Genomic DNA, 16,929 nt, shown 5'->3' on the forward strand with positions numbered 1-16,929 from the left:
CTAAACAGAGCATTCTTGTATCTCATCCCAATTCTGGACACTTACCTTGCAGTTGTAACTCCGTAACACTGTTGTCTAAGCTTGAAAACTAAGATTGCAGTTACAAGGTTCCTGTGACATCTGCTTGTGCTCACGAATTATTTTTGCCTGCTGTCTCTAAATTCTTCCTTTGCCTCTTTGGAACCTGATTGTTTCATCAGTGGCTTCTATGATAACAAAACAAGCTTGTCTCTGGTATCTCTTGCAGTTCTTCTAAGCTTTAAAGAGTGATGGTTTTCAATTGTGTTGCTAGATATCAGAGTGTTTTTTTCTGATGTGACACCTTTCTTTTCCCTCAGCCCAGACTGTCTTGACCCTCTCTGTCACAACTGTATTTTACTGCTCGAATTCAATCAGATGCAAGTAGCTCATCCCTGCTTTCTGTTGCTCTTAAAATGCAAAAGTTGCAGGTATGTCTAGGAATGAAAAAAAGCCACATGTCTGTGAATGGTTTTGCTCATAGCTTAGTCCCAAAAGAAAAGTCTTTGTCTGTGAATGGTTTTGCTCATAGCTTAGTCCCAAAAGAGAAGTCTTGACAAAGCCCTATAATAATTCTATCTTTGTCAAGCTGTGCAAACTTTATTTGGGGTACACATACTTAAAGCTGCTCTTGTGTCACCTTCCAGTATGTTGTTGTGCTTCTCCTGTTTTGAAGACTATTATTATTACACATAGTCTCTGTGTAGCTATGAAATCTGCTTAAAAAGCAAGAGGCAAAGTAGGCTTGGATAAAGAGTGAAAAACTAATAAGTACTCTAATAAAACTGCTAATCATGTGCAAACACTCATGTGAAAGAATCGGTGATGTGAGTAGCTATGCTGTAGATCTCATAATCCTGTGAGCCAAGGCTGTCAGTTAATGAGATCAGTCTGTATGGTAGCTGGAGGTTTATAAAGCAAACCATGAAAGCATTCTTTAGGAATCACAGAAATGACAGAAGAACCAGGCCAGTTGGCTTACTAGGTAGTCAGACCGGAGGCCTGAAGTATACAGCACACATGTGAAACTGTACAGGCATTTAGATAATATGTAGGTAAAAATAATTCTGTTTCTAGATTGCTTGCTCATCTCATTTCACATTGAACTCCACTCTGTCAAGGCTGTCCTTCTTTCAGTGCCTTTGTAAAATGGAACATTCTGATGTTAAATCCCACACCTGCCAAGCCCTTCTTATTCTCACAAACTTAGTGACTGGAATGAATGTTGAGGACCGATTTGCACTGTTTACCATCTGTAAAAGCTACATAAAGAAGAAATGAAAGAGAGATTTATGGCACCATTATTAAGGTCTAACAGCAGTATTTCAGTAACCCTTCTTTCTAAGACTTACCTTTGCTGATTTTCACACTTGCTGTGGGTTTTGTTTCGTTTCCATCACAAGCTAAAGATGTCCAGCACACTTTCAAGACCTGAATATACTTCAATGCAAAGTAATGTAAAAGCAAATGGAAAGTCTGTTTCTTATGATAGTGTAGTCAGTGTAGTCACTTATGTGATGATTTAATACAGACACAGGGATTACAAACAGGTTTCTCTAAGGTATGCAACAATGCCATTAATTTGCACAAAAGAAAACCTCCTTCAGCATTATAATGACACTCATGAGACAGACAAAAGACTAGTCAGTTTTCTGAAATTCTGTCCAAAATCATGAACTAGCCTAAATCAGCATTTAAAATGCCCCCAGTAAAGTTCTCAATTTGGGATATTCTCCCCAGATCTTACTCTTTGGAGTTTCCATCTGTGTCACCGAAGGACATGGAGCCATTGAAATTCAAGTTTTAGGTAGGTAATTCTTTGTGCTGGCGCATGTATTGATTGCCTTTTATCTACCTGTACATGCATCTGTACAGCATCACTGTCAGTGCTTTTCACTATGAGAGAACACAGAGTCTTCTTCCTAGTGCAATGTACAGCAGTAGTGTAAAATCTGAGAGAGTTTCCTTTGCAGCTCTAAGTCACAGTTTCAGAAGAGGCATTTATTTTTTTCATGCTTCTTGCTCACTGTGCATCAATTCTGCTTAGGAAGCTGATACAAATGCTATTTCATCCTGAGACATGATGTTGCCTGGCTTTATGGCTCATTTTAATCCCGTGCTAGGCAACTGCACATAGGAAGGATGCATGTGTCCCCTGGATTTGTCTCTTGCTGTAGGAGGGCCCTGTCCATTTCCTGCAGTGAAAGGCTGAGATAAGCAGTTACTCTCTGCTACCCAATCTGCAGTCCCTTCAGCCAAGACTGACCCACTCAGATGCTTCTCATTTCTGTAAACTGTTAAGGGCTGCAGGTATCAATCTTATTTCTAAATTTCTTTTTAACAGACTTGTCTCTTGTATTTACAGGAGAACAAGCCTGCCTTGGTCTTATTGACAGATGTGAATTGCAGGTTCAGAACTTGAGAATTTCACAGTATCACACAGTATCACCAAGGTTGGAAGAGACCTCACAGATCATCAAGTCCAACCCTTTACCACAGTGCCCAAGGCTACACCATGGCACCAAGTGCCACATCCAACCTTGCCTTGAACTGCCCCAGGGACGACGACTCCACCACCTCCCCAGGCAGCCCATTCCAGTGCCCAATGACTCTCTCAGTGAAGAACTTTCTCCTCACCTCGAGCCGAAATTTCCCCTGGCGCAGCCTGAGGCTGTGTCCTCTTGTTCTGGAGCTGGCCACCTGAGAGAAGAGAGCAACCTCCTCCTGGCCACAACCACCCTTCAGGTAGTTGTAGACAGCAATAAGGTCACCCCTGAGCCTCCTCTTCTCCAGGCTAAACAACCCCAGCTCCCTCAGCCTCTCCTCGTAGGGCTTGTGCTCGAGGTCTCTCACCAGCCTCGTCGCCCTTCTCTGGACACGCTCAAGCATTTCGATGTCCCTCCTAAACTGGGGGGCCCAGAACTGAACGCAGTACTCGAGGTGTGGTCTGACCAGTGCAGAGTACAGGGGCAGAATGACCTCCCTGCTCCTGCTGACCACACCATTCCTGATGCAGGCCAGGATGCCACTGGCCCTCTTGGCCACCTGGGCACACTGCTGGCTCATGTTCAGGCGGGTATCAATCAGTACCCCCAGATCCCTCTCTGTCTGGCTGCTCTCCAGCCACTCCGACCCCAGCCTGTATCTCTGCATGGGGTTGTTGTGGCCAAAGTGCAGCACCCTGCACTTTGAGCTATTGAACCCCATCCCATTGGCCTCTGCCCATCTGTCCAGGCGGTCAAGGTCCCGCTGCAGAGCCCTTCTGCCCTCCAGCTCAGTCACTTCTGCCCCCAGCTTAGTGTCATCTGCAAACTTGCTGATGACTGACTCGATGCCCTCATCCAGATCATCTATGAAGATGTTAAAGAGGATGGGGCCCAGCACTGATCCCTGAGGGACACCACTAGTGACTGGCCGCCAGCTGGATGTGGCACCATTCACCACCACTCTCTGGGTCCAGCCCTCCAGCCAGTTCCTAACCCAGCACAGAGTGTTACCATCCAAGCCGCGGGCTGACAGCTTAGCCAGCAGTTTGCTGTGGGGGACAGTGTCAAAGGCCTTGCTGAAGTCCAGATAGACTACATCCACAGGCCTCCCCACATCCACCAAGCGGGTCACCTGATCATAGAAGGAGATCAGGTTAGAAAGGCAGGATCTGCCCTTCCTAAACCCATGCTGGCTGGACCTGAGATCTTTGCCATCCCTCAGGTGCGCAGTTATTGGCCCCAAGAGAACCTGCTCCATCAGTTTCCCTGGCACTGAGGTCAGGCTGACGGGTCTGTAGTTCCCAGGTTCCTCCATCCGACCCTTCTTGTGGATGGGGACCACGTTGGCCATTTTCCAGTCTCCTGGGACCTCTCCGGTGAGCCATTTGTATGGCAAGCTGAGGTTTAAGAGCAAGCACAGCAAATGGGTGCTGGCAGCCTTTTGTTTTCAAAGGTTTTGCCTCTGATGCCATTCTATCACAGTATCACCAAGGTTGGAAGAGACCTCACAGATCATTAAGTCCAACCCTTTACCACAGAGCTCAAGGCTAGACCATGGCACCAAGTGCCACGTCCAATCCTGCCTTGAACAGCTCCAGGGACGGCGACTCCACCACCTCCCCGGGCAGCCCATTCCAGTGTCCAATGACTCTCTCAGTGAAGAACTTTCTCCTCACCTCCAGCCTAAATTTCCCCTGGAATATCTTGAGACTGTGTCCTCTTGTTCTGGTGCTGGCCACCTGAGAGAAGAGAGCAACCTAATCCTGTGGCTCACAGGATTCTCCTGTTTTTGGCAGAGGAGAAAATGTATTCTTTTGCTTATGGCAGTTAAGGGATTGATATTTACCTAACAGGTAGTTATTGTTCTCCCATTCCTGCCACACTGTAGACCATCCTCATGTGCAGGTGCATTCCTTCTACTCCAGGGAAATGAGACTAGCATGGAGTCAGGTGTAATACCTGATTTTTTACCTAGTATAATTGTTCTTTCTTAATCTATTTTCTTTTTCCTTTTCTTTTCCCTACTGTGGAATGCTAGAGGCCCTTTAATTAGTGCATTCTGTGCTCTTGCACAACAATATATCCTTCTATTTGGCTCTTAAGGTTCCTGTTTCCATTCAAAGATGGATGTGTTTTCCCTTTTTCAACTTGTACTCTCCTCCTCACCGTTTATATCTTTTGTATTAAGAAAGAGAGAGCATTAAAGAAGACCCAGCTCAAAACAAAGAGTTTATGCTTCTGGTGTCACGAAGTCCCTAGAGATGAATTGCCTCTTTGTCCATTATAGCTGGATAAAGTGATTTTAGAGTGACTAAAGGCATAGGCGAGTAACAAAGCAATTCCTTTTCATGCAATTTTCTGTGGCATTTATGGTTTGTGTCTTTTTCTCCAGCTCTCCATGACTACCATTTTTCCTTCAGAATTTTTAAGTGTTCACAGGGGACAATCACAAACCAAGGACAAAACCAGATTATTTACCAGTAACTTGAGTTCTCCTACATGATCATTTTCTCCACAGAACCATTCCACCTACTCCTTCCCCAGCTTTCCTATTCAGAGGCAGCTTTTTACAGTCAGTTTGAAGTAGGAGGGTGTAGTAGTGACTCACACATCTGCTGGAGGTAAACTGGCACTCAATGCATGCGCTAGTGCAACTTGTACTTACCTGAAATTTGACAGCTTTGACAGCTCTTTGATGTTTGACATCAATTTCTTATCAATTGCTCTAAAGAACACGAAACCTGTGGAAGAGGTAACCCCTCACCCCAAAAAAAAAAAGGAAATTCAGTTACTGGTAAGTAATGAAGTCTGTTAAAGATGTTGAACCATAAAGATTCCTGCTCATCCCCAAGAACCTGTCATGACAATACCATTGACCTACTTAGTGTACCAAATGGTTACTTATTATAAAAGTATTTTCCACTGAATAAAAAAAGAACTAAACATTCATAATTTTTATTACCTTAAAGTTCCAAACACTTGACAGAATCTTGAAGGCAGAGAGTTTACCAAGAGCACAAGATTATACTACACTGGCTAGATTTAAGATACAATATGCTTTTGTCTCCCTGTAAAAATCTCTTTACTTTTGTGCCTCACAATTCCACAGATATAAAAACCCCAACTTCTTTCACTTGCTCAGAATTCATTCCTAAAAGAATACCCCTAAACTAATTTCCCCTCTAGGGCTTGACCAAAAGCTAAATTCTCTTGAATCCACTGGGCTTTAGAGGTCTGCAACATTTAAACCTGGTTAAAGTGCTTAGAAACAAAGGAAAAAGATGTTCAAGAGAATTTACTAAGCACCATCTGGTGTGTTTGTGTCTGCTTCGTTCTGCTCAGCTGTGAAACAATGCTTTTCTTCTTTGCTGCTGTAGGTAAAATGTGTCAGAGAAAATACCACTGTAAATAATCCTTTAAACCAGTCATGTTTCTGCCTAACCATCAAAGCATCTTTCTATTTGCAGACATCTAGGAGCAATAACTTACTTCCTTGTAATTACTCTAATCTTTCATCTTAAGCAAAACAAACATTATGAGAGTGGCTTCTAAGGACTTTGCTTAAACCTTCCTCTTTTTTTTTTCTTTTTTGTCTTCATTAAACTTTCTTTAAGCTGCTCATAATCTACATTGTGACTTCCTGTGTTTATTAAACTTCTCATGTTTATTTCAGTGCCAGTTTATATTTGCTCTAATTGTAATTTTCCTGGTTTGATCTTGAAGGGAAAAAAGTACATAGGAACACCCTGTCAAAGAGATAATTATTTCACTGTCTTGTTTGATTTCAGTCAGCTAGTGTCAGTGAGCTCAGAAGCAAACCCAACATGTTTTAGGTAGGATCCCAATAACCACAGAATTGTCTGTTGCTGTGTAATTCACTGTGCCTCATCAAGAGAAAGTATTTCTGGAAATACCTCCCATTGCTAGGGGCAAACGGATTTAAGAGGCCATGTCTTAAGTCTGCACCACATCCTAGAGCAGAAGTGTAGAGTGGGCAGAGGTTTTAATGCACCCTAGCCTAGGAGTTTGCTTTATATGAAAAAATGCCCTTTTTTGGGTTTAATGAATGGTACTAGGAACAGAAATGCTAACTCACTGTTGTACTTTCTTTTCATGTAGATACCCTGCAGTCACAGCTTATCAATATGGGTGTTATCCCTACATTAGTGAAATTGTTGGGTATTCATTGCCAAAATGCAGCTCTGACAGAGATGTGCCTTGTTGCATTTGGCAATTTAGCAGAACTCGGTAAGTTCCTGATACTAATCTCAATTTACACCTATTTTTTTGTAAAGTTACATCTTAAGACAAACTAAAACCTTGTACTTATGCTTGTTGCATTCCTGTTGGGACGTTCAAGATTTAAAGCAAGCAATTTCTGCTTATTGTCTCTATAACAAGTGTTTTTCTTATCCCACTCCCCCCCCCAGTAACTGAAATTTATTTGGGTACTTAGTAAAATCTTATGTTTTATGTTAACATTCCTCAGTGCAACTAAGCACATTTTAAATCACCTAAGCAGTATTTCAGGAGCAGACTACTTACTGGAAAGTATTTATTAATGATATGAATAACCTCCACAAAGTTATATCAGGATTAAATTTGGCAGATGGAAATCACTGAAGCTGAGACAGGCACAGCTCATAAATCTGCCTTTATATTATTTTTTGAGGTGTAGAGCTTTAACATGTCCTAGTCTAAATACTTGCATGTACAAACCATAAATACTACTGAAATGCAGATGTTCTTTTTAGTTACAATTTCATTTAAATTGAAGTTTGTGGTCTTGCTTTCATTCAGTGTATCTAGGGTAGGGTGCCCCTGCCCATGGCAGGGAGATTGGAACTAGATGATCCTTGTGGTCCCTTCCAATCCTGACTGATTCTATGATTAGCTTTCCATCAGAATTCCATCATACGTAAACAGACAGGTTGCTAGGGCTTAGGTTTTGTTACCACTCGTCTTTCACATTGCTCTTTTTCTTTTGCCAGCTTGTTAGGTGAAATTTTAGGCCTATGATTGTTGGGTTGTTTTTGTACTGGAGTATAATGATATAGCAGTTAAGATAATCATCTTGTATTTCCAAGAAGACTCAGCGGTTCAAACTATGAACAAAATACCTGTGACTTTGTACTGTTAGGGGCCTGAAGTTACTCACAACTACCCTGACTTCATAGATTTTAAGGGCAGAGAGAATAATCACATTATTTAGTGTAGTCTGATCACATGCATAATAACTTTAGCTGCTTAATAAATAAACATCAGCAAGAGCCAGCAAAATAGCACTAAAGAAATTGTTAGATCAGAGATCTTCAAGATGGGCACCAAGTATTTTATCTGCACAGTATAAAGCATAATCTGAGTTGTATACTGGAAATTCTACTGCTAAAGTGCAACTGAACCCATAAAGATATTAAATATAATAAATATTATATTAATTGAGAACTAAATTTTCTTTCCTTCTTTGGAAAGATCCAGTTCTGTCCAGTTGAGTAGTAAGAATGATGAGAAAGAAGCTTCACAGCAGCTGCTTCCCCTCCGGTTCCCATAGGCTGAAAAGATATTCTTAAAGATTGGCACAAAATTAATTTAGCTTGTAATACTTTAATCTCCCTTAAGCAACAGCTTAGTCAGTCACATTGTAACTCTGATATTTTATTTTTGCCTTGTAGCTTCAGGGAATTCTATTGTGAGGTTGTCATTTTTCATCACTTAAAAGACAACTGCATTGCACAGATCCCTTGAGATGCGTTATACGAAACTCTCATTCTGTATCAAAGCAGGGCAAAAACCCAATACAGTGATGGCTCTGCTCTTAAAAACACTGAAAAGGTCAAAAAATCCACTTAGATGATGCTATGCAGTTGTGCATATTCAGAGAAAACAACAACAGGTTTGCACAAAAGGGTCTAGGTCTGCAGTTCATGCATTTCCCTAGTCCATGATGTCTATTCTACGTTGAAAAAAATCCATCAGAGCACTAAAAAAGGCACAGGAAGGTTTTCTGCCTACAGTTGGCGCTCAGGAGGTGGCAACTGGAGAATGCAGGACACCTGCATCCCCTGTAATACTGCCAACAAGGAAGAATAAGTTACAACCAATGAAATAAGTGATGTTTTTGTTGAACCTCCATTTGAAGAACCGTTATCTGCTGGCCAACCTCGTGGTAGCAGGCTGCCCTGTCTGTAAAGCTGCTTTATGCTACCTGTGCACTATGAAATGGCCCCACAACAGCCACACAGAGGTTTCAAAGTTCAGGTCACCACCACCGTGAAACCATGTAAATACAGAAGCATTCAGTACAACCCTTCCTCTCTCCCACACAAAAGGCAGTGTATAATCAGCTACCCTTCCAAGCTGAAGGAAACCAAAGACTTAATATATATTTGTGTAGCATCACTGTTCCTACAGCTACCTTTACCTTCTGTCAGGCAGAAACAGCCCAACAATCTTGACTGTATATTTATGTATATTTAAATAGCCTTAAACATAATGAGTTCAGGTCAGTATGTTTATCTTAAAGCATCAGACCTTTTTCTTTTCATTTAGTGACAGGCACAAGATTGTTGTTCTTGTCTGTGAAAAGCACTATTAAATAAACTTGGTAATAGAGAAGAAGAAAATAATCCTACCTTTTGATGTGTTTACTTGATACTGAATTTTCCCTTTTGCTTCACAGAGTCAAGTAAAGAGCAGTTCGCCTACACGAACATTGCTGAGGAACTCGTGAAACTGTTCAAGAAGCAAATAGAGCATGACAAAAAAGAGATGATTTTTGAAGTTTTGGCTCCCCTGGCAGAAAATGGTAAGAATTTGAGATGTTCTTTTTTTCCATACACTATTCGGGGTTTTTTATTCCCCTATAGGTATTTTTGAATAGAGATGTTTTTTCAGGAACTAAAAGCAGAGTAACTGGCTGTCGTGCTCAGAAACTACCAGAGCAAGGTTTGTGGTAATAGTATTGCATTAAGTGAATAGGTCTTCATTGAGTATATGCCAGGAGCTACCACACTGTCAATGCTAACTACACCTCCAATTCATTCTGGACATGATTATGTCACATTTTATTTCGCTGTGCCGACGGTGGGAATACCAGAAGCTGGTTTTTTAGAGGGCCTTAATGTTTGTCTGCACAACATAGGCTCAGGCATTCACAGTCCATTGCAGCAGGAGGATGTGTGTGGGTCATTGTGTCATTCCTGGAGTCACAGAACTACCAGCAGTTCCATTTCCTATGGATGTCATTTTTACAAGGAGGATGTTAATTGCCAAGGGCTTCAATGCCATGGGCATCAGAAGAAGAGATGGGGCAAATGCCTGATGCAAAGCAATTCAAATCCAATCCAATCCAATCCGTTTACTGCATTCACAGTATCACACAGTATCACAGTATCACCAAGGTTGGAAGAGACCTCACAGATCATCAAGTCCAACCCTTTACCACAGAGCTCAAGGCTAGACCATGGCACCAAGTGCCACGTCCAATCCTGCCTTGAACAGCTCCAGGGACGGCGACTCCACCACCTCCCCAGGCAGCCCATTCCAGTGTCCAATGACTCTCTCAGTGAAGAACTTTCTCCTCACCTCAAGCCTAAATTTCCCCTGACGTAGCTCGAGGCTGTGTCCTCTTGTTCTGGTGCTGGCCACCTGAGAGAAGAGAGCAACCTCCCCCCTGGCTACAACCACCCTTCAGGTAGTTGTAGACAGCAGTACGGTCACCTCTGAGCCTCCTCTTCTCCAGGCTAACCAATCCCAGCTCCCTGGGACATATGTTTTTATACCTTTCATCAGAAGGCTACAAATTGTATTAAACTGCAATTGGTTACATGTGCTTGTGTTAGAAATTACATACTAATTAGCGTAGACATTCATCATATTCTCTCAGCAACACCTACATTGTGTCTAAGCAGAGATAGGAGAAAACCACAGACCCCAGCCTTACATTTGTTTATATTTGTTACACCATTCTCTAAGGTCATTCCAACCTTCCACTTTACCTCAACTCAGCACTTACTGAGCTTGTGCACTCTCGCTTGTCCATGGCTTATGTTCCAGTGTATCAAATTCCAATAGCTGTACCATTCCAACATTTCTATAGAATCACTACATTTAATATTATTATACCAAACAGAGCTTAAGAGCTGGATGTGCTAACTCTGCTTTTCATTGAAGGATCACAGGAAATTGGGTGCTTGGTGGCATATATTACGGTAGCTTCAGGTAGCCTCAGGAAACTTGGCTTTCATTCACTGATCAAGCCAGTGCTGGAATCACGGGTGCCAAATCACCCCTCCAGGGATCTTCCTCCCAAAAGAGTTCTGGGTGTTTTGTATAACCTACCACCTGTCCTTAAAGAAAATGAAGAAATGAGCTAACAGGTGGAGCTGGACTCAAGTGGGAAGCAGTTCTGACTGTGGAAGACATGACAACACTCAACGGCTTTACAGCCTTGTGGTAATCAGCTTGACATTAAAGCTAACAAACTACTAGAGAGAACTCTTTAAAGATTCAGGTGTCATCCTACTCTGTTGTACACACCACACACTATCTGCATCTCTTTTACACAGCACAAATCAAGGTAAAGTTCTGTTGTATGAAGCAGTATGTGAAAACAGGATTCAGTTACAAAAAACCCACAGTTTGCCCAAGTAGGTTCATTGATTATATAATAATTAACAAGTTGGACCAAGGTAGCTCCATCCTTGGAGACTGACACAAAATTGATCAAACCTCTTGCAAGTTTGACATAGTCCAGATGCTTTTAATTTTATTTTTTTTAGATTATGTTTTCTAGTCACAGTAGAATTTGATGAGCTTACTGCTGCTGTGTGTAACTCAGGTGCTTGCATGTTACCAGGTAGTCAGCTGCTCTGCCACTGAGGATTCAAAGCGTGCTTCAATGAGCTCACTGTGCTGGTACTGCATAGGTGCTTTGGATTGTAGATAATTAGCAATAGGTCAGGAGACAAAAATATCTAAATGAAGTGTTTGCAGAGTCCTGATTTTGGTCTTTGGGGGTTTTTTTGAATTTCATTTTGTTTTGTTGTTGTCTGAAGCACACCACTCTAGCAGTTTATAGATCAAATAACAGAACATCTGCTGCCTGGTATTCTGTAAGGAAGGGAAAACTACGTTTTTTCACGTGCCTCAGTTCCAAAGTGCCTGTGTAAAAAGATCCCAGATGGATATTTTGCATTCCCTAACAAGGTCATGAGAAGGTCACCTACGTTTAGAGAAACAATGAATGGAACTCAGGCAAAAAGCCTAGTGACAACAGGAAATTGAGAGTCAGACACATCTGTCACCAGAAGTAGAGCGCTTTTCCTCACCCAGCTGTTGCTTGTAAACTACATAAAAAAAACCAACACACATTTCTAAAGCTTTGGCCTTTAAAAGTATTTTGTAAAAGCACAGAAACATTCAGGTTGGAAAATACCCTCAGGATCACCAAGTCCAACCAATAATCCTACTCTACAAGGTGCACCATACCCCCAAGCATCACATCCAAATGACTTTTAAACACATCCTGGGACCCCACCACCTCCCTGGGCAGCCCATTCCAATCTCTGACCACTTTTGCTGGGAAAAAATGTTTCCTAACCTCCAGTCTAAATCTACCCAGTCACAGCTTGAGGCCATTCCCTCTTGTTCTATCAGTATTTACCTGTGAGAAGAGACCAACAGCAGCCTCTTCACAAGATCCTTTCAGGTATCTGTAGACAGCGCTGAGGTCTCCCCTCAGCCTTCTCTGTTTCAAACTAACCAGCCCCAGCTCCTTCAGTCACTCCTCATAAGATTTACTCTCCAGGTCCTTCCACAACTTCCTTGCCCTCCTCTGCACTTACTTCAGCGCCTCCACATCTCTCTTGTATTGAGGTGCCCAAAACTGAACACAGTGCTTGAGCTGTGGCTTCACAGTACCAAGTATGACTGGGATAAACTTGATAGGACACAGTCTCAAGTTGTGCCAGGGTAGGTATAGGCTGGATATTGGGAAGAAGTTCTTGGCAGAGAGAGTAATTTCCCATTGGAATGGGCTGCCCAGGGAGGTGGTGGAGGCACCGTCCCTGGGGGTCTTCAAGAAAAGACTGGATGAGGCACTTAGTGCCATGGTCTGGTTGATTGGATAGGGCTGGGTGATAGGTTGGACTGGATGAACTTGGAGGTCTCTTCCAACCTGGTTGATTCTATGATTCTATTCTATGATACTGTTACTACATCTTTTCATATAGAAAGCTGAGAGAAATCCATTTGCTTTCACATTTCTGCAAAGGTTTGTGACTGTGTTCTCTAAAATCAGCATGCAAAAACTACCAAAATCACTTTCACATAAGAAAAAGATCTAGCACAGCATCAGGCCACCTGCCATTCCCACTTAACAGAAAAGGAATTTAGGCACATGAAGAAGATTCCCAGCTCCCAAGTTCACAAGGATAAAAGATCTGTTAAAGATTGTGTTGTACAAACAATGGAAAAAGTATTGTTCCTGAGTCTTATGTCACCACCTGAAAACCAGGTTCATTACCTTCTCTGTTGAGTTTTGTTGCCAGAAATTCAGATGGGTTTGCTTCATCAGCTTCCAGTTCTTCTTCAGTCATGGCAAATTTCTCTCCCAACTCAGCCTTTCGTATTTGGCCTTAGTGTACTTCTGCAGCCCTTTCAGCAGGTGGCAGAAATCTTGCTTCAGCTGTTCAGTTTGGAGAGAAGTCTCCAAGGTGACCTTGTTGTGACCTTTCAGTATCTTGAGAGGGCCTACAAAAAAGCTGGAGGACTTTTTAGGATGTCAGGTAGTGATAGGGCTAGGGTGAACAGAACAAAGCTAGAAATTAGTAGATTCAGATTGGATATAAGGAAGAGGTTCTTCACCATGAGGATGGTGAGACACTGGAACAAGTTGCCTAAGAAGGTGGTTGAGGCCCCATCCCTGGAGTTGTTTAAGGCCAGGCTGGATGAGGCTCTAGACAGCCTGATCTAGTGTGAGGTGTCCCTGCCCACGGCAGGGGGATGGGAACTAGATGATCCCTGTGGTCCCTTCCAACCCCGACTGATTCTGTGAAAGCAAGAGGTGATCACTTGCTCTGAGATTTAATCACAAAGCTCTGTATTTTATACGTGCACATACCACTGAAGTCAGTATTCCTTCTCTACATGAAGCAAGACAAGGAACCCTAAGTGTTCTGCCAGGGCAACAGCTGGTAGGTGAACAGTAACAGCCACTGGGAACCTGCAGTTTTATGGACACAAGCAGTCAGTGAAACCATCGACATCACTACTTCTTTCCACACTGTCCCATGTGTGCGTACTGACATGGATGTATTTAAACTGAAGTCACCCTTCTGACTCTCTGTTATTCATGATTTGCTTCAGATGTCATTAAACTGCAGCTGGTTGAAGCAGGCTTGGTGGAGTGCTTACTTGAGATTGTCCAAAAGACTGTGGATAGTGATAAAGAGGATGATGTTGCAGAGCTTAAAACTGCTTCTGATCTTATGGTTTTATTACTGCTTGGAGGTAAGTCTGGTCTCTCACTGCCTTTCACAAAGCAACTGCAGCTCCTTGTAATGCAATTTGGCTGCTGAATTTTACTGTTTATTCATTTTCTGAATAACCTAGAGGATCTTCTGCCTCCCAGTCAACATGCAATAGGTCAAGATTTCCTCTCACCCCATTGTAGGACAGGAGTAATTGTAGTGAGACCAACAGAGCTTCACAAACAAAGAATTTTCCCTATCTTCAGCTTGCTGACTACCTATGCTTTTTACCCTAGACGAGTCCATGCAAAAGTTATTTGAAGGAGGAAAAGGCAGTGTGTTCCAAAGAGTACTCTCATGGATTCCTTCCAACAGCCATCAGCTGCAGCTTGCAGGAGCACTAGCCATTGCAAATTTTGCCAGAAATGGTAAGACTATGCCTTAAAGCTTTATGTAAATTTATCTGTGCTCTCCTATCATGCTTTTTCTGTACAGCTGTAAGCACGACCTGTGTGATGCAGTAAAGCTGGTACTGAGCTGTACAACATCATCAGTAATTTTGTACTTCATGCTTTTTAAGAGCATTAAGCCCAGTTTTTAAATGCTGTTTCACTTTTGCAGAGCATAGGAGATTTCTGCCTTCTCCAGTGTTTCTTATGTCACTCTTCTAAACTTGTCATGATCGCTGGTCATGCATCCCGTGCCACGGATGAGAGCACTCAAATTCTCAACAAGGAAATCTAGAAAGGAGCAAGGAAATAACCCTTTTATTCTGCAAATGCTCTCGTAAAAACTTTAGCAATCATCTTCCATTGATAAGTGACATGTGTCATCTTGCACAGATGGAAACTGCATCCATATGGTGGATAATGGCATAGTTCAGAAGCTGATGGATCTGCTAGACAGACATGTGGAGGATGGAAACGTAACCGTGCAGCACGCTGCACTGAGTGCTCTCAGAAACCTGGCTATTCCTGGTAAGCCTCACTTTGCGGTACCCAAAGGTAAAACTCTTCTCCCCCTGCACCCTGCAGAGTATGAGGGTGGGAGAACTGACTGACCAGTCCTAGAGGCAAGTCAGACTGGTGCCCACCATTCATGCCCATCATCATTTTTATGGCTTTTGCACATCAGTAATGTTGAGCAGTTCTAAACACATGGCAGGCCTATCCTTAGGCACTTTGATTCCATGGTATTATCCCTGCCCCGAGGAAAGGGCAGATTTGGGATAGGCAGGGAACTGAGGCCTCAGATATGATTTCTCAATCCTTTCTGCACAGACATCTGCATTTTTGTGTGTTTCATTCTGTTTCATTTGGGATTGCTCTCACAGCTGAAGAGTCCCTGACAGAGAGCAGTGCCTGCTTCATTGGAATGCCACCTTCCTGTAACTTCCTGAGGTTTGGACAATTCCTAAATTAGAGCTGGAGGCAGGCTGCTAGAACAGCCAGCTTATTGCAATTACTCTTTGTAGGCAATAAACCCAGTGCTAATTTTGTCACTTTTAATAACTTGCATGAGTTTTGATTACCCAAGCATAGAAGACTGAGCACATGCACATAGAAGCAACGCAGATCTGTAAGACTTGTGGATGCTTTCCTGTACCAAGACAAAAGTAATCATTCATCTGTTTAATCTCATTATAATACTTTCAACTTTGACAAACAAAAACCGCCTAGAAACGATCACACATACATGACCAAACCCACACAGCTGTAGTGCTGTGCTATTTGCTTACCTTTCTCAGGTGAGTAATGCTGCGAGCTTCTATCGGTCACCAAGCTCCCCTGTGGCTTGTGCTCAAGGACGACTGCCAGAGGCCCACAGAACATTTCATGTATATTGCTACTGCAAAACGAGCAAGTCCTGACTCAGCTCAGCGCTTAACTGCTAGCACTTGTGCTTAGCTGCTTGGGAAATGCTACTTTGAATATGAAATCAGTGTCTCTTGACAAGTTACATACTGGACCGAGCTTGCACCTTACATACTTATGCTAGAGAGCTCCATGAAACCAGAGAACATAGACAAGTGGAAAGGATGAAAGAGAGTTTAGGGAAGTATCCCAGTTTGGAGCCACGAGCTACCCAGGACTGGAGGACAGAAGTGACTCTTACTCCTTTCTGAAGAGTAAGAATGAAGACACTGCACACTGATTGGAAGTTTAAATAGAGATTCTGTTTACAGGTGCACACATGCAGATGGCAATCAGACAGAATGAACATATCCACAGTTAGGCCAAATCTATCAGACTAAAACCTTATAGAATTCTCCACCCTTTCCACCCTCAGCAGGCCTGAGAGTAGGCCAGAACTGCCCTCCCCAGCTTAGGCCTACAAGGCCTCAGCAGGCTGCATGATTCAGCTCAATTCCCTGCCAGCCAGGAGACATCTCCCACACACACCTTGAGATGAGGAGGGACAAGCTCTGCCCGGAGAGAAGTGAAGGGAGGAAAGGCAGGGAGGAAAAGAGGAGAGAGCCTTATAAGTTGTGATACCAGAAAGTGGAATAACAGCATTACAATATCCTGGGATGACCAGCTCTGTCCCCTGGGATGGGGCTCTCTAGTTTTCTTAAGGGAACCTGGGACCCCCTCAAACTACCACAGAGTGCAACATGAGGACTGCAGGCCAGCCTGGCAGGCACAACCACAGCATGATTTGTGTAAAGTGTTGGAACTGGCTAAGAGGTTATCCTGCTAATGCAATGTTTTAGTTCCTTTTGTTGTCTATATAAAACAAAAGCCTGATGAGAAGTTTCCTCCTATTTTCTGAGTGTAAGTTCTAGCCTGGGCTTCTACTTGATGCATTTTGTGTAAGAGACTTATCCTAGAGCAAGGGGGAAGGTCTAGCCCTCAGTTTATGTTCAGGCTGAACACTGAAAAGCAGATGTGCCTGCTAGGAAAAAGCATTGAGTTTTGCACCAGTGTCTTAGCAACCAGGACATTTTTCCACAA

General features: G+C 42.8%; 1 protein-coding gene across 3 annotated transcripts in view; it reads left to right on the forward strand.

Moving 5' to 3' along the window:
* Positions 1 to 16,929, forward strand: part of RAP1GDS1 (Rap1 GTPase-GDP dissociation stimulator 1) — a 104,045-nt gene that overhangs the window by 76,646 nt on the left and 10,470 nt on the right. For all 3 annotated transcript variants that reach the window (XM_064148362.1, XM_064148364.1, XM_064148363.1), the window contains 5 exons: positions 6,624 to 6,752; positions 9,184 to 9,309; positions 13,872 to 14,015; positions 14,272 to 14,403; positions 14,818 to 14,952. In XM_064148362.1, the coding sequence (XP_064004432.1) occupies positions 6,624 to 6,752; positions 9,184 to 9,309; positions 13,872 to 14,015; positions 14,272 to 14,403; positions 14,818 to 14,952 (666 nt within the window). The remainder of the gene's footprint in view (positions 1 to 6,623; positions 6,753 to 9,183; positions 9,310 to 13,871; positions 14,016 to 14,271; positions 14,404 to 14,817; positions 14,953 to 16,929) is intronic.

The sequence above is a fragment of the Pogoniulus pusillus genome, chromosome 9, assembly GCF_015220805.1.
Source record: "Pogoniulus pusillus isolate bPogPus1 chromosome 9, bPogPus1.pri, whole genome shotgun sequence".
Classification (NCBI taxonomy): Eukaryota; Metazoa; Chordata; class Aves; order Piciformes; family Lybiidae; genus Pogoniulus; species Pogoniulus pusillus.